This window comes from Rhineura floridana, chromosome 11 (assembly GCF_030035675.1).
Source record: "Rhineura floridana isolate rRhiFlo1 chromosome 11, rRhiFlo1.hap2, whole genome shotgun sequence".
Taxonomy (NCBI): domain Eukaryota; kingdom Metazoa; phylum Chordata; class Lepidosauria; order Squamata; family Rhineuridae; genus Rhineura; species Rhineura floridana.
In genome coordinates, this window is record NC_084490.1 from 3281217 (window position 1) to 3305888 (window position 24672).

General features: G+C 48.5%; 2 protein-coding genes across 2 annotated transcripts; one reads left to right on the forward strand and one right to left on the reverse strand.

Annotated features, from left to right (window-relative positions):
• Positions 1-584: 584 nt before the first annotated feature.
• LOC133366801 (rhodopsin kinase GRK1-like) lies at positions 585-11700 on the forward strand. The gene is given in 9 exon segments (XM_061590299.1): positions 585-1008; positions 1011-1256; positions 1259-1272; positions 4916-5043; positions 7074-7231; positions 8923-9006; positions 9126-9250; positions 10538-10739; positions 11453-11700. Coding segments are annotated over 9 exon segments (1629 nt in total).
• A 1190-nt stretch (positions 11701-12890) lies between these two features.
• SHBG (sex hormone binding globulin) lies at positions 12891-23214 on the reverse strand. The gene is made up of 8 exons (XM_061590752.1): positions 23052-23214; positions 21469-21584; positions 20525-20714; positions 19760-19921; positions 16815-16983; positions 16026-16171; positions 15122-15341; positions 12891-13459 (listed from the first exon to the last, which is right to left on the reverse strand). The coding sequence occupies exons 1-8, from the start codon at positions 23151-23153 to the stop codon at positions 13281-13283; spliced, it is 1284 nt and encodes a 427-aa protein (XP_061446736.1). The 5' UTR covers positions 23154-23214; the 3' UTR covers positions 12891-13280.
• Between the last annotated feature and the right edge of the window lie 1458 nt (positions 23215-24672).

Below are 24672 nucleotides of genomic sequence, written 5' to 3' on the forward strand. Positions count from 1 at the left end.
TGCCGCCACCCTGGGGAAATTGGCACAAAAAGTAAGGGAGATCAAACTGGTCCTGATGATGGGAAAGAAGAACAATGTTGCTGGGATGGGGTTACCACAGATGCAGTTGAGGAGACATTTCCATTTCTGAGGGTAAAAACAGCCAGTCTTTGGGGGGGGTGAAGTTACCTTGTAGGAACAAATTAAATATGGGCCTGAAAACTATATTTTCTCTATTCACTTCATTCATGCCATCCATAATTTTATACACACTTCTATCATGTCACCTCTTACTCGCCTTTTGTCAGAACTAAAAAGCATCTTTCCCCCTAATATATGCTTTTTTTTTGTAAACATTGGTTGGTTGGTAAACTGCATCCCAAAATTCAGAGAAGTGTGAATTTCAAAGGATGGCTGCGTTTCGGTTCTCATATTGATTTGATAAATTCAGCTTTAAATGCGGACAGAATCAAATTTCTCTCCCCATCCCTCCTGATGAATCTCTAAACCTGGTTCAACCCCACCTTCCAAAACGGAGAGGGAAGATAGAGGAACAAGGGGAAATTAATCCTCTCTTCTTGTTTTGTAGGTGACGTGAGATCAGCATGGATATAGGAGGTCTAGAGACAGTGGTGGCCAACTCAGACTATGTGTCTGCCTGGGGAGATAGTGGGCCCTTCTCGGGGTGGGACAGGAAGATGCGGGCGAAGCTGAAGTTGCCACACATCACCCAGCGTGAGCACCTCAAGGACTCCTTGGACCTGGATTTCAACTTCATCTGCGTGAGGCAACCCATTGGGAAGAGGCTCTTCCCGCAGTTCCTAGAGGAGACAGTTGGGTTCAAAGCGGCTGGCGGACTGTGGGAGAGCATCGAGGACTACAACGCATCAGAGGAGGCAGACAGGCCTCAAGCCACCCAGAAAAGCATCAATAAATACTTTGACTAGGCCTCCAAGGAGTTCTGCTCTTTCCTGGAGGAGAAGGGCGTCATGAGGGTCAAGGAAGACGCCAGACACGGACATGAGGACCTCTCAAAGAGTCTGAGCAGCACTTGCTGAAGTACCTGAAGGAAAAGGCCCTCGGCCCATACAGAAAGAGCCTCCATTTCTACCACTTCCTCCAGTTCAAGTGGCTGGAGGCCCAGAGCGTGACGGACGAGTGGTTCGTGGACTTCCGGGTGCTGGGGAAAGGGGGTTTCGGGGAGGTGTGTGCCTGCCAGATGAAGGCCACAGGCAAGATGTACACCAACAAACGCCTCAACAAGAAGCGGCTCAAAAATGCCAAGGATATGAGGTGAGATTGCCCCTGTGGCACCAGCTGCTGCATGTGCATACACCCCTGGTGGCCTTAAAATGATTATTATAATTATAAATTATTATTTCCGAACGCACCAACTCAGAAGGCCTTGTTCCACGACCATAATGCACTATGCAAACCCAGCCAGTCTGGGATACATAAATTTGTATCATGCATTCTGGTGCTGCTAGCTAGCCACAGAAAAGGGGGCAAGGAAAACATCTGGATCATTTTGCCCCAGAGATCCCTAGCATGGTGCCCGCGGGCATCATAGTGCCCTCAGATACCTCCCTTGGCACTCTCCAAGGCACTCTCCCCTCTCAGTTTTCTGGGTGTTTTTTTTAATTATTATTATTATTAGTAGTAGTAGTAGTAGTATGTTTATTAACAATGTATTATTATTATTACTACTACTACTACTACTACTACTACTACTACTACTAATGCTATTTGTCCACTAGCTGAGGACAGACTTGGCTGCTCTTTTAGGTACTTGGGTGGTTGAAGTAGCAGAGGACTTAAACACTTTGGACAGCTCCTTGAAAGTTCAGACTAAAACCTGGAGCAGATTCCACTGTCCCACTGACACGGAGCCATGAGCTAGCACCGGAGATGGGGAAGAAATTCAATTCAGTTCACATTTAAAGTCGAATCTGTCAAATTTACACTTTCCAAAACAACATGAGAACCAAAAGACAACCATCCAAAATGCACTTACCCAACTTTTCCAATGCAGTTCTCCAGCCATCCAATGGTTTACAAAAAAGGATATATTAGGGGAAGTATGCATAAAAATGAATATATTTGTGAAAATAACCTATAAAGTGTATTATATTAAGAGAAATGGCTTGCAACAAATGTGTGCCTTAGTCAAAACAGCATACAAAATGGGTTTATTAGGAGAAATTTTCACTAAAATGCTGGAGAATATTTACGAAGATTTTTAATTTAAATGCAAACTGCAGCAGAAATGTGGAGAACTGAATTTAAGAGTGGGAAAGTGAGCATCAGAGAGAACTGAAATGGAGAGACCCTTCCATCTTAATTGTGTGATGAAGAGATCCCGGGTGCAGGGTTAGGGATGATCATCCACAAAGAGGACTCAAAACCTCTTTTCCCCTCTGTTCTCCCAAGGGCCCCCTGCGATGTCCCTGTATTTTAATATCTGTAAATATGGCAAGTGCGGGTTTATTAAGCAATATATGGTAAGTGACTGAGTGAGAGGGGGGAGTACATTGGCTAGAATGCTGGAGAATGTTGGATGATTATTGGCTGAGTGTTTGAACGGCTGAAGGTATAAATGAGAGGATGACAGTTGAGTCACGGGGGGTGGGGAGTTGTGAGAGTCATTAGTGGAGAGTTATTTGGATGAGTTCGTTGGCAGAGTTCTGAGGTAGGTTTGGATTATATTTGGCTGGTATTAGGCAGAATATATAAGACTGGGAACATAAAGAGTGACACTAAATGAAACCATACACGTGTTGGACATTCCTAAGGTAATCTTGTTATTACCTGGTGTTATCAAATAAATACTTTTATTGGTTTACCTGAAGCCTGATCCTTGGCTGGGGATACACAGACGAGAAGGAAGGGCAGGGTAATTACCAAGGCTGGAGGGAAACAGTATCAAATAAATGGTGGCAGCAGTGAAGGGAGATATTGTAACATCGTCAAGTATCCAGAGCAACCCAGGATTGTATGCCTTATTGACAAAGATACAAGGGGGTTGTGGACAGCAAGGGCACCCAGACACAAAGTAACAAGCCATAGGCAGATTAAGGCGAAGTCTCTAGCAGTATTGTTTACAGGGAGTGACTGGTGGTGCTGCCTAGCAGTGGGATCTTGTGAGATCTGTGCTAGAGCGTGTGAGAGAACAAATAAAAACCGAGATCCTGATAGGTGGTGGCCCTGGTGGGAGTATCACAGGTAGAGCCAGCTGGTGGAATTGTCACCCACACCCCATATCCAGACTCCTGCCGGTAAGGTGGGGTAGAAACATTTCCAAGACCGCCCTGGACTCCTGCTGGGAGGAAGGGTGGGATAGAAATCAAATAATAAATAAATAAGACAGAAAACTCTCCAGTGCCCTATTTTTCCAGGGGCGGGGGCAATCCTTTTCACAATTTTGTTAGACACAATGAATGAATGCAATAGAGGGCAAGTTTATGCTTGCTTTGTTTACTAAATACAACATAGACGTGCTAAAATAGATCACTTTCTAGGGCATATCAGAAACTGTTGTGATGCAAACGGAACATTTTCTGAGGCAAATTACCCTCATTTGCATAGGAAAATTTCCTAATTCAAAATTTCCCAGAAAACCCACATCACCGACCATTTCCCTGTCCTTTTTAAAAACTTGTAAAAACGTACAGGGTTTCCCTGCTCCAACCTTCATCTCAGCAGACAACTGGCCTCAGAAACTTGTTTTTAACACTCAGGCTCACCATGTGACAGAAACCAGATTGTCTTTAGTAGCTACAGGTAGGAGTGGAACAAATTGTTGCAGTGCTGAGTGCTCCTATTCAGGGTTCCAGCTATGCCTTCTCTCAGGATACTCCATTCCACTCCCCCTCCCTGTGGGTTGTTTCCATTGTTTCATGCTTGGGGGTTCTCCAGAGCTGATACCTGCCTTTTATGCATGGAGAGCACTGTTTTGCCTTCATAAGAAGCAGTACTTGGGGAAATTATTGGTATTCACTATAAGCAAAATTGTACATTAGCATTCACTTTTAGGAAAATTCAGTAACTGCTTCTTAGCACATCATAGTGGTGCAGAGATGAGAAAAGAGGCCCCAGAGTTTCCTAGTAGCAACTGTTCAAAGTCCATTGGAACTAGATGAAAATCATTCAAGTGCATTGAAGAGGATTGTGAGATGCTCCCTTTAACTGTCAAGAGGTGGTGCTATTTCATTATCTTTCTCTTCTCTAGAGAACATTCTGATTTAAGGAACAGCAAGTCTGGCAACTTTAATGACAGCAGGCAGAATGAGGCTGTGCAAATAAATGTCTAAGTATCTTACATGAGTAATCAACATTCTGCATTTATTCCATAATTCTGTGACCACAGTGCAAAATTCAGCATTCTAAAAATCTCGGCTTGCTGGCTTGCTTTTTTTTTTTTTAAATGAGATTTTCAGGACCTGAAACTGCAAACAGAGGACTGCAAAATTTATTGGCAGTGTGCAGTGGAACCCCAAAAGCCAAGCAAAGAGGGTGCCAAATAACTTTCAGGGAGCGCTTCAGATGCCTCTTGTCTTTCCCCTCTACTCTATGAGGAGCAGAAGCAGATTGAAATTATGCAAGCTTGCTTAATTTGCATAATTAATGCGGGCCACGGCATTCCACTTCTTCCAGCTGTTGGAAACAGACACGGGGGGGCCCTTCGCCTCCTGATTCCACAGGTTGCAGAGCGTAACTGTGGTGCGGGGCATGGACTTGGAGCAATGGTGGCTGATGGCTTCATGTCAGTGGGGCAGTGGAATCTGCTCTGGGTTTTAGTCCAAGAAGCTGTCCAAGATGAAAGTTCTGACTAAAAGCCAGAGTGGATTCCACTGCCCCACTGACATGGAGCCACCAGTCACCACCAGCCTGAGCACCCCTGAGTGACCTGTGCCCACTCTCACTCGTTCTCTTCCAGGGGGCGATAGTGGAGAAGAGGATCCTTGCCAAAGTCCACAGCCACTTCATTGTCACCTTGGTCTATGCCTTCCAGACCAGGGCAGACCTCTGCCTCGTCATGACACTGATGAACGGAGGAGACCTCAGGTGGGGCTCTTGTTGGGGGCGGGGGAGGGAGAGAGCAGCACTTCACTCTCCAAACCGCCCCTGGCTGGCTTGCCTTTTGCAAGCTTGTAATGTGGCCAATGCAATGATAGCACAGATCTCTTCTGCTCTGGGGCAAATCCTGGCTACCAGGTTGCCTTTTTATTTTATTTTATTTTTTTACAGATTCTGTCACGAGACCTTGGCTGCTGATTACAGATCAAGATTTGTTTGCTCGTTTGTTTCAATGTGTATGTTCTGTAATCAACCGTACTGTTTTTTAATGCTGTTTTATTGCGGGGTTGTTGTTTTTTATCATTAAGGACCATATTTAAATTTGTTGCTATTTACAAAACAAAAATATAAAATTACAGCAAATTAAAGTATGGTCCCAGGGCAGGTGACAACCAGCTAAAATACATCCTTAAAAACAATTTGAAATAACTTACAGTCACAAAAAAGTAGTCAAGCAGTGGCCCGAAAACAGCATCCCCTCACTATGAAAAGCAAAACCAGTCAGCAGAGAGAAAGGGAGAAACCATCCCATTATTTGTTCCTATTTTAAAGCAGAGGTAAGCCAAGGTGGTGCCCTCCAGATGTTTGGGACTGCAGCTCCCATCATCCCTGGCCATTGGCCATGCCGACTGGGGCTGATGGGAAGTGTAGTCCAAAACATTAGGAGGGCACCTGGTTGGATACCAGTACTATTAAAAAAATGCCTGCTGGAGTAAAACGGTCTAAAGAGCTAGTTCAGAAGTGAGAAAATACAGTATGTGAAATGTAGCTCTTCCGTCCGCACCCACTCCTTTGCCTGCTCCACCAGACAGCCCCCAGGCATTAGGCCTTGGGAAAGAGGAAAATTCCCTGCAGCATTCAGCCCCGTGCCCTGGCCAGGCTGACTGTTGGTAACAGATTTTGCAGGACAACTATGGGGGGCAGTTCCAGCACAGGGGAACCTAAAATGGTGCCCTGCAGATGTTTTGGACTGCAACTCCCATCAGCCCCAACAAGCATGGCCAATGGTCATGGATGATGGGAGTTGTAGTCCAACAACATCTGGAGGGCACCACCTTGGCTATCCCTGTTGCAGCCTATCCTTAACCAGAAGCAGTAGTGGCTGGTGGCTCCATGTCAGTGGGGCAGTGGAATCCACCCTGCATTTTAGCCTGAACTTTCAAGGAGCTGTCCAACCCGGAGCGGAATCCACTGCCCCACTGACATGGATCCACCAGGCCAGAAGAATGAATACTTATTTCGGTTTAGAGTCGGAGGAGGGCAGGTTGTTGAGGATTCACCAAATCCAGCTGAGTGCAGCTTCGGCAATGCAGCATCAAAGGAGAGAAGGAGGCTTGTTGGAGTGAAGGCAGATGCCACAAGGGCTCCCCTATTTTCATCCTGAAGAATTGGGGGGCTCACACATGCACACACCTGAGCTAACCGCTGGGGTGGCAACTGAAACTCTTCGAGGTAACAGGATGGCAATAGTGTTTTTATTAAAATTAATTAATATTTTCAAATAAAATAGGGGAGGGGAGAAAGAATAAAAACATTTCATCAATCCTGATTTAAATGTATAAATTAATATAAGCAATCCATAACATATGCTGATTTATACATGTAGGTGTCAAGTTCAAAATAATGACAATACTTTCAACAGAAGCGCAATGCATCTCACCCTAGTTGGTTATTTGGGGGGGGGGCGAGACTGGGACCACGGGCTTGTGTGCCTGCTCTAAGCTGCTGTCCAGGTGCTGCTAACTCATGGGTGGGCATCATCAAGACCCCCCCCATTGCTTTCCCTTTGTAGGGTTCTGCATCTTTCAGCAGGGCTCTGAACGGATAGCCCAATCAAACCTGCTCAGCGATTGACTGGCAGCAGCTGACAGGCGGTTCCCTAATTCTTTTCATATGGTGGGTCTAGGGACTGAAGGCATTTTGGACCCTGGCATTGCCATTTTTTGTTGGTGGGAAATCTATACTTTGAAATTTTGCACGGAGATTTCATTTGGGACGCTTGCTTTTCCTCCTCCCAGGTACCACATCTATAACGTTCACGAGAAAAACCCGGGCTTTTCGGAAACCAGGGTGGTCTTCTACACAGCTCAGATCCTCCTCGGGCTGGAGCAGCTCCACCAAAACCACATCATATATCGGGACCTCAAACCAGAGAACGTCCTGCTGGACAATGCAGGTAAAGAGACTCCCAGCCCAGCCGTGGCTGGTGGGGCGGAAGGCAGGGCACCCAACAGTAGGTGGAACCAGAGAGCCAATGAAAGGCAGAGCCAACTCATTCTGGCAATGCTTTTATTAGGCCAACAAAAGTGTTACAACAGAGTGGGCAAGCTTTCAAGTTCTCCAGAACTCAACTTCAGAGTAGATGGCACTGGAGCAGGAGAGTGTAAAGGAGTTGGCAATGCCACTACTAAACTTGGCAAGTCTTCTGTAAAATGCAGTGGTGGCTGGTAGCTCCATGTCAGTGGGGCAGTGGAATCCCCTCTGGGTCTTAGTCTGAACTTTCAAGGAGCTTTCAGGACCATGGACAATTCAGAAGTACCTTGGACAGCTCCTTGAAACTTTGTACTAAAACCCAGAGCAGATTCCACTGCCCCACTGACATGGAGCCACCAGCCTCCACTGCTAAAATGGTCTTTGAAGACCACTGTGGTAATCTTTAAACCCCTTTCAGGAGGAGCAGCTAGCCCACATCCCTCCAGATGTAGTTGGACTGCAAGTCCCTTCAGCTCCAGCAAGCATGGCCAGTGGCCAGGGATGATGAGAGTTTTAGTTCCGCAACACCTGGAAGGCCAAAGGTTCTCCACACCCGCCTTTGACCCTAACACTGAAATGCAAGCTGACAGTCAGCTTGCAAATTCTTGGCTTTAAAAGAATACACCCAAGCAGGGCATAGTGGCCTTTCTTGACGTACAAATACAGACCATTCCCTCCCCACATCCAGAGTCTTCTTTTTTAAAACATCACTTAAGATCTATCTCAAGGTCTCTGAAAGCATTTAAAATATAAGTCATTGTGCCAGCACCACATCCAGCATCGAGAGCCACTAATAAAATGCCTGCCTGCATTGCCCACCCTGCCCAATGCCTGCCTGCATTGGCTGCCTGTATGTTTCCGAGCCCGATTCAAGGTGCTGGTTGTAACCTATAAAGCTTTACACGGCTTAGGACCACAATACCTGATGGAACACCTCTCCTGACACAAACCCACCCATACACTATGCTCAACATCAAAGGCCCTCCTCCAGGTGCCTACTCCGAGGGAAGCTTGGAGGATGGCAGCAAGGGAGAGGGCCTTCTCAGTGGTGGCCCCCAAATTATGGAATGATCTTTTTGATGAGGTGTGCCTGATGCCAATGCTGTTATCTTTTCAGTGCGAGGTCAAGCCTTTCCTCTTCTCCCAGGAATTTTTTAACAGCATTTGAATAGCATGTGTTTTTAACTTGCCTATCAGTTTTTATGGGTTTTAATTTTGTATGGTTTTAAATTTGTATACATGTTTTTAATGTTTTTAATTGTTGTAAACCATCCAGAGAGCTTCAGCTATGAAGCGGTAGATAAATGCAATAAATAAATAAAACCCCTAAACTAAAGAAATGGTGGTGATGAGAGACATGACTAGTCTCCTGTGGCCTCACAAGGATTTCAAAGTTGTCGTTTTTAAAAAGTGTGTAAAATATTCACCTTTGTAGTAAGTTAACATGATTGTCTTCTCATTCTAGTAACGCAGCTTTTAAAAATCAAATGCAACATTTTGAATTAGAATTTCAAACATTTCCCCGATGTGCATTTTTTAATTATTGTTTTCAGATGTAACGTCAGCCCTTTTCTGGGTCCCCTCTGACGGCGTCTTCTTTCTCGTCCACCCCAGCGCATGTACGGCTGTCAGGTTTGGGCTTGGCAGTGGAACTACCAGAAGGAAAAGACAAGGCCAAAGGCTACGCTGGCACTCCAGGTGGGCATTTTGCAGTGCCTGTGTATATGGGGAGGGCGGGGAGGGCGGCTGTCCCTGTGCAAAACGCTTTCCCATTGTGGCACTGACCCAGGATCACTCGCTCCCTCTCCATCCCACAGGGTTTATGGCTCCAGAACTGCTCAGAGGAGAGAAATATGACGCAAGCATTGACTATTTTACGCTGGGAGTAACCCTCTTCGAAATGATTGCCGCAAAAGGACCTTTCCGCAGCCGTGGGGAGCAGGTACATTTGTGCCACCTGAAAACAACCTCAAATTCTAGATGTTTTATTTATCGTTGTTGCTGTTGTTGTTTACATTTCAGTCCTTCCTTTCCTCCCAGAAAAGCAACTAGTGAAGCTGCAAAACAATGCAAAAGTGTAAAAACAATTTAAAACATTTTTAAAAGTCTCATATTCTCACAGCTAATTATGTCAATGTTGTTAGGAACCAAAATAATAATAATAATAACAACAACAACAACAACATTTATATCTCATCCTTCCTTCTGAAGGAGTCCAGGGAGGCAAGTATTTCAGCCATCAAGTGCCTGAGTGAACAGGAATGTTTTAAAATTCCTCCTGAATGTTACTCATGAGGGAGACAAGGCACACTTCATCAAGGAGTGCATTCCACAAACAGAGAACCACCACCAAGAAGGCCCTGTCACAGGTCAGCACCAACCAGGCATCCCCCAGTGGCAGCGGCACCACCAACAGGGCCTCCCCTGCCGTTAGCAGGGCTGGAAAGGGTCGATACTGGGGGGCGCACATTTTTAGGCATCTCAGTATATATGTGTGAGTGGGGGTGGGGGTTGCTGTGGGTGAATGTTTAGAACTGGCTTTAGGATGTGTCCTCTCCACAGTAAAAAGTATTGCTCTGTTGACCAGGAGAGGGCAAAAGGCTCCTGCTGTTTATACCAGGTCTGGCCAGAGGCCGCTTATTGTCAACCAATCACAAGAGCTATTGTTGCACCTCCATCTGCCCCAAGGAGGGACTGAATGTGGCCATGCTAGCTGGAGCTGATGCGAGTAAAACATCTGGAAGGGCTGACAAAGGCTGTGCCACAGGAGGACGGCAGGGCTTGCTCAGGAGAACTGCTCACTGGATGGCACCACCACCACCACCATCATCATTTATTTGTATGCCGCCTTTCCACAGCTGAGCCATGCTCAAGGAGGCTTACAATGTCAAAAAATTACATGATTCATTCTAACAGTTACAAAAATAAAACAAAATATAGTCAAACCACAGTCATAAGCAATAAACTAATGAAAGCATCTCTATAAATATACAATAAAATCAAGCAATCTCCACATACTTCATAATAATGTCTAACAATAAAAATACAAAGCTATACTCCAAGGTGATCCTTCGCCCATAATGAAACCCCATTTCCTCTGCCTGAGGATCCACCACAGGGCCAGCACCACAAACGCAGCCTGGATCAAAATAACAAACGTTGGGTAGGCTTTGCATTCTGATCAAGCACCTGTCCCCTCCCCCACCCTCTCCCCTCCCTCCTGCTGCAGGTAGAGAACAAGGAGGTGACCCGGCGCATCCTGGACGATCCTGTGACCTACCCAGAAAGGTTCAGTGCTGAATGTAAAGCCTGCTGCGAGGGGTTGATGGCTAAAGACCCAGCCGGCTGCCTCGGCTTCAAAAGCGACAAGTGCGGCGAGCTGAAGAGCCAGCCTCTTTTCCAGAAAATGAACTGGGGCAGCCTAGAGGCAGGTAACGCTGTCCAGTCTGGGCAGACCACCTGGCGGGCTCAGGGGGAGTTTTGGGCTGCAGCCCTGAGCTGTTACAGCCGGGGTGGACAGTCCAAAGCATTTGCAGGCCAACAAGTTGGTGAAGGCTGGTGTAGCTCCATACCAGGGACTCTTTCCAGCCTGAGGGCCACTTCCCCTCCTGGGTAACCTTCCTGGGGCCACATGCCAGAGCTGGGCGGGGCCAGAGGCAAAAATGGACGGAGCAACAAATGTAAACATCACCTTTGTAGAGTGGGCTGATTTCTACCCCTGGGCGCATGCACACCTCTCTGCGTCCTCCAGCCAGGCTAGCAGGAAGCATCGAAGGCAGTGGCACGGGGTGGCCCCACTGGCATGGAGCCACCAACCGCCACTGCTTCAGGGACACCATTCCAGCCAGTCAAAAACACTCAAGGAGCGGGCAAAGAGGGCTGAGGAGAGTCCCAAGGGCCAGACAGAGAGGATGCGAGGGCCACATTCGGCCCCAGGTGCCCACCCATATTCTGTGCCATAAATTTCTGTCAGTTTTATACCACCGAAACTGTCATGACTCCCCATTCCCCTTGAAGGACCTGGGATATGTCGTTTGGTGAGGGTGAAGACTGTTAAAACAGTGTCTGTCCGTAGCCTAGATCTGCCCTGAGTGACAGGAAGCAAAACTGGCAGAAATACAGCCCCCTCCTCTTCCCCCCTCAGGACTGGTTGAGTCCCCCTTTGTGCCGGACCCCAAAGTGGTCTATGCCAAGGGCCTTGGCGACGTGGGTGCCTTCTCCACTGCAAAGGGAGTCCTCATCGATGCAACTGACAAGGCCTTCTACGACGAGTTCTCGACCGGGAACGTCCCTATCCTGTGGCATGACAAGATGATCAAGATGGGGGTCTTTGAGGAGCTCAACGTCTGGGGCACAAAGGACTCTTGGTTCTGTATCTTCTGTATCTTTTAAAGTTGTGCAGGGGGGAGGGAGAATCCCACCTTGTGGTTTTTCCCATTACAATATTGCAAGAACACCGGCACTTGGCTGACTTTCTCTTCTCCTAAAGATACAGGATCAGTCTCAGGGATTGAACCTGGCAACCCTGCTGCATACACATTGAGAGATGGTCTATTCCACATGGTCATCCCTGCCTGCTGCAGCCAATCTCCTGCCCCAGCTTCTGAATCAGGTGTGTGATTCAATGTCCATTGACAGTTCCCTTCCTTCCTTTAAATTGATTTATTTAGTTACTTAGTTAGTTATTTCTATTACCCACCCTTCACCCAGAGGTCCCAGGGCAGATTACTACAATTTAAAAATGCATGAGGAGTAAAGCTCCAGCAAACTCAGTGGGGTATACTCCTGAGTAAACAGGCAACGGATTGAGCTGCACATTTTTTTACACAAATGTTTAATAAGGTGTGTGATCTCATGTGGATCACGGTGTAGTTTTTTTTAAAATAGAGTCACTGCAATTTAAGCATGCTTGGGGATGTTTACTCTCTGGATAGGCTTAGTTAAGTCAAAATAAGGAGAAAACTGATTCACCACCCGCTAGGGGTGAATTCCAAAAATGCAAAACCATCCAGGTGAACCATGTGACAGAAGAGCCACACACCTTGAAGGAATCGAAGAGAAATTTGATTCGGATCGCATTTAAAGGAATGGCCTGCCTTCAAGTCGATCCTGACTTATGGCCACCCTAAGAATATGGTTTTCATGGTAAGCGGTATTCAGTGGAGGTTTCCCATTGCCTCCCTCTGAGGCTGAGAGGCAGTGAATGGCCCAAGATCACCCAGTGAGCTTCATGGCTGTGTGGGGATTCGAAGCCTGGTCTCCCAGGTCATAGTCCAATGCTCTAACCACTACACCACACTGGCTCTTAAAGGAAAACCCACCTAATTTGCACTTTCCAAAACACACGCAAACCAAAACACAGCCATCCTGTGAAATTTGCATTTCTCCGAAGACTGCAAAGCAGTTCTCCAGCCAAGGAATGTGCACAAAAAAGGCACATACTAGGGCAAAATGTCCCTATCAATGTATATATTAATGAAAATAACGTGCATTTTTGTATGTTAACTTTGCAAACATGTCTACATCTGGCAAAATCACATCAAAAATGTCTGTATTGGGAGAAATTCACACTAAAACGCAGATGAATTTTCATGGGGAGGTTTCTTTTTCTTTTAATGCAAGCAGCCGCATAAATGTGGAGAACTGAATTTAAGACTAGAAAAACGAGGAACTGCAGGAAGCTGAAATGGACAGATTTGCCGGCCCCTACACACCAGCAGGCCCTCACAACCAATGGCTGGTCAGGCCAGCGCCACTCAGTTCCAGCCACACACTCTCAGCCATCGCATGGCAACATGCAACTGCAGCTACAGGGCCAAACTGTTGACCACAATGGGAGCGACTGATCAGACTTAGTCAGGACAGGGAAGGAGGGATGGAAAGGAGACAGACAGACAGAGACTTCTCCTTGGGAGAGGGAAGGCCACGCTGCAGGCAAAGAGGGAGCCGTCGTCATCGCCGCAGCGCACTCTTCAGTTCTCCCTGTCTGGATTGGCCTTGCCCGCGTCACTCCCAGGGCAGCTGTGGGGCCAAATGGAGTTGCTCCTGTATTGTGCCAAGTCGAGGTCAAGTTCGTGGCCTTGCACCTGGATCCCACGCAGGCAGCCCCGGAAAAAAATGCCCTCCTGGGCCAGAGGGGATTTTTCGTGTCCTGGAGTGGAAATATGCAGGGGGTCATGGTGAGGAAAGAGCCCGTAAATGTTTTAAATGCACCTAAAAGCAATCGCATCCCCCAAGGCCTTATTCACACAATGTACAATTAATCTACAGAACCACCTGCCACAAGATGTGGTGATGTTTAGTGGCTTAGATGGTTTTGACAGGAGTTGAGGCAAATCCATGGAGGAGGCAAGGCCCAGCTAACAGTCTATTCCCCAAGGTGGCTAAATGGAACTTCCACGTTCAGAGATCGTTTACCTGAATGATCAAGCATGGGGTCAAACCACACAGAGGGGGCATGTCCTGCTTGTGGCTTCCCAAGGGCATCTGTTTGGTCACCATCGGGAATGAGGTGCTGGAAAATACAGCCCTTTGGCCTGATCCTGCAGGGCTATAGGAATGTAGAAGGACACAGCCTCTGGAACAGGCTGGTCCAAGGCATTTTGGGGTCCAGAAAATCCAAATGTTACCCTACCTGCTCCTTTCACCTCCTCAGGCACATGCTGACACGGGGCACAATGTCCCACGCTTGCATAGCAGAACTTGCTCTAGGGGTCGGATCTGCTGAGCCTCTAGACCAGTGATGCTCAAACGGTGCGCCCAGGCACACTGGTGCGCCCTAAGAGGTGGCTAGGTGTGCCTCAGATATTATGAAAGTATATTTTAAAAATGAGAAGAAACCCATTTGTATAGGGTAAGTAATAGTTTTCTATAGTTTGTTATTTTTATTCATAGTTTAAAATATATTAATATATTTTTAATTTTGTACACGAAGTGCGCCAGAAATTTTGTTTATGTTTTACAGTTTGAGAACCACTGCTCTAGACCAAGCCTTGGCAAAACAGCAGGAACCCCCCTCCCCTCCCACACACGACCCCCTTCGCCAGATCAGTCAGCATCTCAAAGACTGCAAGGTAGAGAAAAGGACTGGATGCCCGCCGTGAGGTGTTGGCAGAGCTGGTGATACTCACAGATGGCTCAAGCCAGAGCGTCATGCTACAGACTAGAGGTTTAAGGCAAAAGAACTTTCAGGGTCACAAGCCAATCTGACCGGTGGGGGAAATTATTTATTGCCTCACATCTGATACTCAGAACATAAGAAGAGTCTTGCAAGTGGAATTTGCTGCCTCCTTCTATGGAAAATCCATCCTCCAAATATCCCCATTTCCCCAGGATGTGCGTCCAACCCTTCCAACATCCTAGCTCTCATTGAAGCAGGGAATTTCGAACACACCAAACTTTTTCTGACAACCATCGTAGTCATATGATCTTTTTACCACATTAAAGCGGCCATAATTAACTATCTTCCCCCCACAATCACCTTCATGCAGGGGAACATTTAGCTTGGATCTGTTCTCCTCTGGCAAAAGCGATTTAAATGGACACACACACACGTCCCGCAGCAGATCTAAATTCTGGCTGTCGCCACAACAGAACTCACTCAAAAATATTTAATATGACAAATAAAAACATTGACTTAACATGTCAGAAAATAACACAGAGATTCGGACTAGATTAGGCTACAGCAGCTCCTTGAAAGTTTGGACTAAAACCTGGAGCGGATTCACTGCCCCACTGACATCGGAGCTACCAGTCTCCACTGTTCATATGATTACTGCAAAGCACCAGCCCTCTTTTTAGGGGAGGGACATACCAGGTAATCCTCCAAATATGAGGTGTCCCTTCTGGCCAAGCCAGATGTGCTTCAGGCTCTCAAAATCTGGCTTTGGGGTCGGCTTGGAAGTCTCTGTGTCACCCAGACGCAGCGTGACGTGAGACGGGGTGATGCTCAGGAGGAGGTGGGCATCCAGGCAGCCCCCCGTGGGCAGTGGCACCAGGAGGACCGTCTTGTTCCCCAATTGGGCCATCAGATCCTGGAGTGAGAAAACAGCACAGGGGACAGGTGGTCAGAGCCTCTCTCATCCAAGAGAGGAACTCACAGACACATGACAGATAAGAAAAAGTTGCATATGAAATCTCAGGCCCCAGCTGGTATCTTTCTGAGAGCAGATGTTGGCTGTTGCCTGGCACCATGACAGAGACCCTGCAATGCCACGTTTGCAGGAGAGTAGACTCTCTCAACCATCTCCTTTTTAGATTGGATCCTTGGTAGGGTCAGGCTAGAGAGACTGAATCTATAGCACCTTTCCCCAGTCTGGTGCCTTCCATTTGTTTTGGACTACAGCTCCCATCAGCCCCAGCCAGCACACTCTTGTGTTGCTAAGGCTGATGGGAGCATGGCTGGGCTGGCTGGGGTTGATGGGAGTTGCAGTCCAAAACAGATGGAGGGCACCAGATTGGGGACCTTCCACCTCTGGGGCTACACAAACAGACCCCAAATTGCAGCCTTCCCACCTCAGTGGCCTTCCTTCCAGATGACCGCTTGCCCCAAATATTCTCGCAGGTGAGGGGCTCCGTTCCCATCTCTTCTTCTGGGGCCTTGGGGTGGAATCCCTGCCCTGCCAATGTTCCCTGGGCACGGATTGTCTGCCACTAATGCCTCTGTGGCATCTGACCCAGAGGGGCACCTCTCCCTCCCGGCAGGATGTGGCCCTCACCGTGCGATGCAGGTTCAAGCATAGGAGAAGAGTCTGCTTCATGGTGGAGACAGCCAGCAGGGTCCCTGACTGTGGGGCGGCCCTGATCCACATCTCCACAGCCAGGGACCAGCTCTTGTTGGCAGAACTGAGTCCGGTGGGAAGGCCTGTGGGGGCGAAGGAGGAGAGAGAGTCGATGAAGAAGGTAAAAGGACCAAGGAGGCCAGTTTGGGAAAGTTACACACTTCACAGCTGTTCCCTGCACCGTAGATTTGTATAAAGGCATTATGATATCGGCCGTTTTATTTTCAGTACCTTTCCTAATGACCCCTAGCATGGAATTTGCCTTTTTCATAGCTGTCACACACTTGGCACCTTCATCAAGCCATCTGCTATGGCCCTGAGGTCTCATTCCTGGTCAGCCACGGCCAGTTCAGACCCCGTGAGCTTATATGTGGAATTAAGATTTTTTGCTCCAAGGTGCATTACTTTACCCTTGCTCACATTAAATTACATTTGCCATTTTGCCCCCATTCGCTCAGTTTGGAGAGGTCTTATTGGAGCACTTCACAATCCCTTTTCATTTATTTTTATTTATTACATTTATATCTTGCCCTTCCTCCTAGAAGGAACAATCTAGTAGTATCATCAGCAAACGTGGGCACCTCACAGCTGGCCCCTAACTCTTCACCCTAAACTCCTCAAAAGCAACATCCTTGGCTCACTGCTAAGCTCCCCAGCTCAAGTAACAGAGGTCTAGAAGCAGACGATGGAAATGCAGGGATGAGACAGGCCTCAGGATGCCCGTACCTGAGAGCGAGAAGGTGGCCACTCCGTCTCCAGGGAAGAAGCTCCCCCTGTGGATGGTGGGGAAACAGACCTTGGTCCCTTGCTCCTCCAGGGAAGCCCCTTCCAGCCACTCGGAGCTCCTGTTCAACCAGTTCCAGCGTCTCATACAGCCGTCCAGCGCCGGGTTCAGCTGGAAGGCCAGAGGATCGAGGGGAATGGAACAGAGGAAAAAGGAGTCACCCCCACCAACACCCTTTCCTCCTTCATGGAAAAACACTCCGCTAAATCAGTTGATCAGGGATAGGAAAACTTTTTCAGACCAAGGGCCACATTCCCTTCTAGGCAATCTGATGAGGGCCACATGCCAGTGACAAAAGTGGATGGAGCAATGAATGTAAATTTTACCTTTCTACAGTAGACTAGTTTGTACCAGGGATGGGTGAGGAATTTGATTCAGTTCGCATTTCAAGCCAAATCAATTTGCACTTTCTAAAACACAGCCATCCTTCGAAATTCACACTTGCCGGCGTTTGCAGTGTAGTTCACTAACCAGGCAATGTGAATATATGAGTGAAAATAATATATAAAAAAGCATTGCATGGTGAGAAATTGCTTGCAAAATTGTGTACTTTAGTCAAAACTGCCTACAAAAAGTGTTGAATTAGGAGAAATTCTCACTAAAATGCTGGAGAATTTTCATGAGGGCTTTTTAAAAAACACAGATTGCTGCAGAAATGTGGAGAACTGAATTTAAGAGTGGAAAAAATCAGACACACAATCAGTGTTCAGGCAAAAACACTCAAGCAAAGTGCAAAGCAGGACCACTGAGGGGTGCAGCCTGGGGAGAGTTCCAAGGACCAGATGGAGAGGTCAGAAGGGCCGCATTCAGCCCCCACACCTGAGGTTTCCCCCAGCCCCATCTTAGACGCATCTCCAACTGCTTGCCCACAAAAAAAAAAAAGGACAAGGAATATTCAAGGCAAGCAAATCAATCAGAGCTCACATGTTGCTGTGATAACATCACCAGAGGGACCTGCCTTCATAGACATGGTGTCCCTATGGAGATGTCCTCCTCATATGAAAGTTGCTCTTTGGGGCCCAGATTTGAAGGTCATTCTTGTCATGGGAAAAGTCACCCACATCGTATGCCCCCCTCCCAAATCTATCTATCTATCTTATCACACGCTTGCAATCACACTGAAGAACTAGCATTATTCAGGATGTTGGAAATGTGAGATCTCTGGGGCGTGTGGAGGCACAGTCAAAAGGAAAACAAGACGTTTTTATTTCCCATGGAAATCCACCATCAGAATTGGTCCCAAAGGGCACCATATAAAGACAGACCTGCCCACACCAGCAGAAGTTCCCTTGTCACAAAGAGACTACCCACAATATGTGCAGAATGAAGGCAAATGCTCACAAATTTAACAGTCCTTGGGATTCAGGGCATTGAAAAACAAAAACAGTCGATAGTGGCAGATTTTTGTAAAAAACGCTGGTCATAATTTGTTTCAAAATCAGCACACCTTCTTTGAGTGTTCCACATTCATGATTTAATGTATTTCCTTCTATTTTATTTATTTTAAATGTTAGGGGAATTTTTGTGGGAAAGGTGATGGGGCAGTGGTTGCTAGCACCCTGCGTTTTGCTTGCACCTTCGAGATTAGCAGCTGCTATCCCCATTCAGCTTTCTTGCCCTGACGCAAACTCCTTCTGCTTCAGCAGAGGCCGGTGCAGAGGCAGAGAGAAAAAAGGGAGCCAGCCAGCCTGCCTCTGCTGCTTCAGTGGAATGTGAACAGATCTGTTCTGCTGTTTCACTACATAGGAGTCAACCCCTTGGTCCATCTAGCACAGTATTGTCTCCACCAACTGGCAGCAGCTCTGCAGGGTTTCAGATGGGAGGGGGGTCTCTTCTAGCCCTGGAGATGCTGTTGGGGGTTGAAACTGGGGGCAGGCCTGGGATCCATTTGAATGAAGGACTGTTTGGAAGTTGTATGATCAATCAGTCAGTCAATCAATCATCTCACTACCATGAATTCTATGTTCCGGGATGGGGGGCATCCATTCTTTTTCACCACCACAGGAAGCCGTCTTACATTGACTACTGGCCTAACAGCTTAATATTGTTGACACCAGCCTTTGCCAACGTGGTGCCCTCCAGCGGTTTTGGACTGCACGACCATTGGCCATGCTGGCTGGAGGTTGATGGGGGTTGCAGTCTGAAACAGCTGGAGGGCACCAGGTTGGAGAGGGCTGGTCTATAGCAGGGACGGCTAACCTGTGCCTCCCTCCGGATGTGGTCAGACGCTAACTCCCATCAGCCCTCCGCCAGCGTGGCCAACAGTCAGCAAGGATGGGAGCTGGAGTCCAGCGACACCTGAGATCTGCCCCACCTCACCTCTGGACTCTGCACCAATAGCCATGACGGGTTTGTGGCCTGACCTCAGAGTGGGTTGCAATAACACTGCCATGCATGGGGGGGATTAAGACATAGGCACCTCAATGCATGCTTGAGCCAAAAGTGTGTCCCAGGTGTGAAAAGGGCGAAGACGGCTGATGTCCCCCCCAACTGGCGGCAGCTGCCAAGGGCTTCAGACGGGGGTCTCTCTCAGCCCTGCCCAGAGATGCCTTCCTAGACTGAACCTGGCATGCTTCTGCCACTGAGTGATGGCTGTTGGAGGCTGGTGCATTAGGGCAAACAAGGCACTGCCCCCCCAACCCAAGTCAGCCAGCCTGCCTTCTTGCTTACACCCAGCCTGGGGGGCTGCCAGCTCCCTCCTCCACCTGAAGCCTCAAGTGTTGCCCCTGAGGAGGATGGAGGGAAACGAGAATGAGCTGGCTCCGCCTCCCATCGCCTCTGGCACCGCCTAGTGTTGGGCACACTGCCTTCCACCCCACCAAATGGGCACCGGCCACCACTGGCTACAGTCCTTCTGGCACGCAAGGAGCCGGGGGGGGGCTCTTACCGGGAGCAGCAGCTCCTGCACAGGGATGAACAAGCCCCCAACCCCGATGCGCATCAAAGAGACGGGGTCGTCAATGATGGCTTTGGAGACGTGGCTCAGGGTCAAGTGGTCGTCGCCATCCACTTCCAACATGACGCGATGCCCTTCGTTCTTCACCATAATCTGTCGGGCCGAGGACGAGGTTAGAAAGAGAACAGGCAGGTGATCCCTCCCCCCCAGAAAAAGGTGAGCCCAGATTAAGCAGGGGGGGGGTTGATGCCCGGAAAGCACTGCTCCTGCAAAAAAAACACCCACCTTGAGACACCCTTAGGCTGTAAGGCCAGGGAGGGATTTATCCCCGACATATGGAAGCCTCTCTGGGAGCCTTTATTTTCACCAAGGAGTGGAACAAAAATCCTCTCATATCAATATTGGTCTAAATAATGAACTTTGTTGCTCTTAAGGGCTGCTCAGTTGATTTCTGAGCAGAAGAAACAGCCAAGGTGATGCACAACCAGGGTGTGAAGAACTTTGCTGGCGACAAAGGGCTGGGAAGCTTTTGTAAGGGTCACTCAGAGGGCATCAGCCGATTTCTCAGCAGTTCCACCCTTCAGCTTGTGCCAAGTGATGGCACGCAGCTACTGTGCATTCCAACCTGACTCCTCCAAGGCTGCCAGTTCATGACCAGCTGTGGGTCAAGCCCCAGACACTGGAAGGCTTTGCAAGGACAGGCTGTATGAATTTTCCATCCATCACAGCCCCCCCCCCCACACACACACAACATACCCGATGCCATTGGCCGTCATTGATGCGCGACCCTCCAGAAACTGTGATGTTTGTCACAGTGTTGTGGATTTGAATTTCAGGTTTCCCCTTCCGTAAAGCCAGGACAAACCAGTTGACTCCAGGGCTCATATCACCGTAGAAAATTATGCCCTCTGGGTCAAAGGTGCGGAAATCAAAAGAAGAGGCAGCACTGTGGGGAGGAAATCAGATATTGGCGCCAACAGCCCGAGCCCATTTGGCCCTTGTTTAAGGAAAGGGGGTTGAGGAGTTCTCCTTACTCTAGAGTTGCCCTCTTGCATTGTTTACCTGGCTTTTTTAAAAATTGTGGTAGGGTTGTTCACAGGCAGGCAGAAATTCAACAGGCAAACCCTTGCAAAACATAGGAAGCTCCCTTATTCAGAGGCGTCAAGGTCCATTTGGATAAGTATTGCCTATTCTGAAAGCTCCCCTGCCTGCCATCCTTCGAGCGCAGAGGCCAGATATGGCACTTTTGATGCAAAGCATTATGTTGCACCTAATTACACCCTAGCCCTTTGTGGCAGGAAACATTGTACCTGTTGAATTTCCACCTGTTTTGCTTGCAGCTGTTAAAGATACAGGGACATTCACGTGGCTCCCAGCCATGCTCGACAATTTATTTATTGATTACATTTATATCCCACCTTTCGGCTTGAAGTGGGTCGACAAACATAGTTCTCCCCCTCCTGATTTCATCCTCGCAACAACCCTGTGAGGTAAGTGAGGCTGAGAGGCAGTGACTGGCCCAAGGTCAATCCATGAGCTTCATGGCTGAGCAGGGATTTGAACCCTGGTTTCCCAGATCCCCAGCCCAACCCTCTCACCACTACATCACCACTGGTTCTCCCTTTAAATAACTCAAATTCAGGCACTTCCTCAGGTACCTGCTGACTGACAGACCTCCCACCTCCCTAGGGTTCATTCACCTTGTCACTGTACGCAGATCAACGAACAATGTGGCTGTTGGGGAGGAGTCTCCCAATCTCTGTCCAAGGTTCAAAGCACCCGCCTCTCCGGAGAGGGACTGGAAACACTGACCATGCTACGAAAGAGACAACGGGCATTAACTGCAATTTGCCACCAGGTGACAGCATTGGCCTACAAAGAAACAGAGGTCGTGGAATTACCAGAGCTGGCCAGTATGTGACGCTGCTGCTGCTGCTCCCGGAGAGATAATCTATAGAGTTCATTACCTCGAAACGCCACACGGTGGCAATGTTGCCCCGTGAAATTGAAATAAAATCCTGTCCGAGAACTACTTTAGAAAATGAATTAATTAATTAATAGCAAATCTCGTATTTGATTCAGCTCCGAGTGATTGTAAATTCAGCGTTTCGCTCTCCGTCTCGTGGGAATGAAGTCTGTAGACTATTAATTCTGCTGAGTGTTTAAGGAAAAAAATTAATCTTGAAAACGATGTGATGTATTATTTGTCTTTAAAAAGGGGGTGGGGAGCCACAAAAGGAGCCCTCTAATCCCACCTTTCCCAAACCATTAACTGAACAGGCAGAAGTTCAACATGTAAAGCTTGGATCAGTCAGTATGATGTGATGTTGAAAGGTTCATCTGTTGAATCTCTGTCTGTCATGCAGCTATGGAAAGCACAGGAGCTCTAGAATACACGTACCAGTTAAAAATAGATAGAAGCCCTTAGAAGTAGGTCAATCAAAACCACCCCCAGAACCAGTGATGCTTTATTATCTGTAAGACAGGCAGAAATCCAGCAGGAAAAGCTTTCTCCCTCAAAAAGGGAACTACATCTCTTATTTTTGCTTCATGCAGTGGTGAAAGGGGTGAAAAATGGTAAGTCTGTCAAAGAATCATAGAATCTGGGGTGGCCTGTGTGAAAAATCCTCCTAGTAAACTCAGCCAGTGGGAGTAAGGGGGATGGGAATGATCCTGTGACATCATTCACTGCTTCTCCATTGCAATGAAGACTACAACCCCCATGATCCACTGCGAGAGCTTCCAGGGAAAATATCACCCGTTGAGGTCCTGCCTCTCAAACAGCTGTCAAAGGCACCAGAGACTGTGAAGACAAAGACTGAACTTTTAAAACTGAGCATCCAATTAGGGAGATTCTACTTCTCCAACTACCCCCCGGGGGGGAACCTCTGGGAAAGGGGGAGGGAGGGAACATGATCCAATCTGGAGTAATCCTTTTGTGAAGGAGCCCCGATATTGTCTGTGCGTCCCTCTTTACAAAAAAACTCAGTCCCCATGCTATGACACAGACACCATTTTCCCGGGCCTTGATGACCGACACTGATGCAAGCACTCTGGACGTGCTCAGAGGGGTCTCCAGCATGTGGTAACTCCCGCGGCTGAAGCACAAAAGGATCGAAACTAGATCCAGTCCACACGAAACCCAGCTGCCTGTCAGGGGAGGGGGCTCTGCTCCCATCTTTTCCCGGCTGTAACCCCAAGACCTCCTATGCAGTAAGGGGGGTATTTTCCCAGCCGGCTGCCCAGTGCCTGCCAGCAAAGCACCCCCCTGCTCCAGACTCACCTTGGAAAGGTAGGCCCCCATGATCCCCTGGAGCTCCTCCCCAGCCGTCCAAGGGGCCCCCGGGACCACCAGCAGAAGCAGCCAAGGGGCGATGGGGATCATGCTGATGGAGAGTGCGGAGAGCCGCAGGGTCCAGCGGCAACTGTGCCTGCAGTGCAGTGGGCAAACACGCCAGTTATTCTGCGCTGTCAGAGATGCTTGTTGACATAAACTCTCCGGGGTCAAGGCCTGGCGCAGACAGGCAGGAGGCCCTGGGGTGGGGGTTGGAGACAGGATTTGGGCCCCCAAAGCCTTAGCCTGGCTCTCCGCAGTACCTCCGTGCAAGGCGACCCAAATCCCCTTCACAGTGGCCCTACGAGTGCCCGAGACAGTCTTTGCAGGGTGGGCCAGCCTGGTGCACCTGATCGCTGCCCTCTCTGTTCGAAGTTGAGCAATGATGGCATCTTCTGCCTCACCCAGAATCGCTCTCCAGGGATTTCTCTCTCTCGCCCTCCCCCCTTTCCCCAGAGGTACTTCCCAAAGGTTAAAGCAGACAAGAGAACTGGGCAAAGCCAGCTTGCATTCCCCTTGAGGGCGACATTTGAAGGTGGGGGGGGGGAATCTCTGGGCCAGCCAGCCACACTCTTCCTGCTTTCTCAGCAGGGTGAAACGGTCGTCATCCCTGGAGGTAAAAGGCTGTGTTTGCCTACCGTTGTTGCAACACCACCAAAGGAGTAAGGCGGGGGCAAAGATCCAGGACGTATGGCTGGACTGGTACTTAGCGAGCCACTCTGGGCCCTGAGGAACAAATCTTAAAACTAGCAAGGAAGCAGGAGGGCTCCAGGCCGTGTTTATGGCCCAACAAGAGGGCAGCCCCCCTCCCCACGCCTCAGAACCCGACTTTTCTGGCGGACAAGAGACTGGCACTTCAAAATGAGGGGACAAGCTGAGCGCCATTCCCTTCCCCCCAAAACAAAACCTAACGTGTACATTTCAAATATAGAAAATTTACCCTATCTGAAATGACTGCTGTAAAAAAATAAATACATCCAGAGGTTTAAACCCTGGAGAAAGAACAACCCAGGCTTTCACCTTCCTAGCTTTGCCTCTATGTGCACACACATCTCTGGGGCCAAGGCAGAGGACTTGGAGGCCCATTCCACACACCATCATTTATCTGTTGCCACGCTCCACAGCAATATGCATGTTCAGACCTGAAGTCGCTTCCACCCCAGTTTGGGGCCTTCAAAATGCTCCCACACTCCCCAACCTCCTGCTGGTTAGGCCTGTTCTGCCCCCTACTTGGTCACCTTCCAGCTGCTCTGCTCCAGTGCCACCCAGGACCTCATGGCAGATTGTACAGTCCCTTCAAGCCTTTCCCAAACAGGCCCATAAACGGTTGCCCCTTTAGCCAGAAGCCCCTTCCACACTGTGCTGCCATTTTTAGAATCATGCCAAGGCAGCCATCACCACCACTGCTGCGGCCAAAGCTGGCACAAGCAGCCGTTCCCACAAAACTAAAGGTCCACCCGGGGATCCCGGGGTACAGAGCAGAACTTGCCCACTTCACCAGATTTTGAGCCAAACCAAAACCAGTTTAGCTGTCCGGAAAAAGACCCTGGTAAGCGGAGAGGCCTCCGAA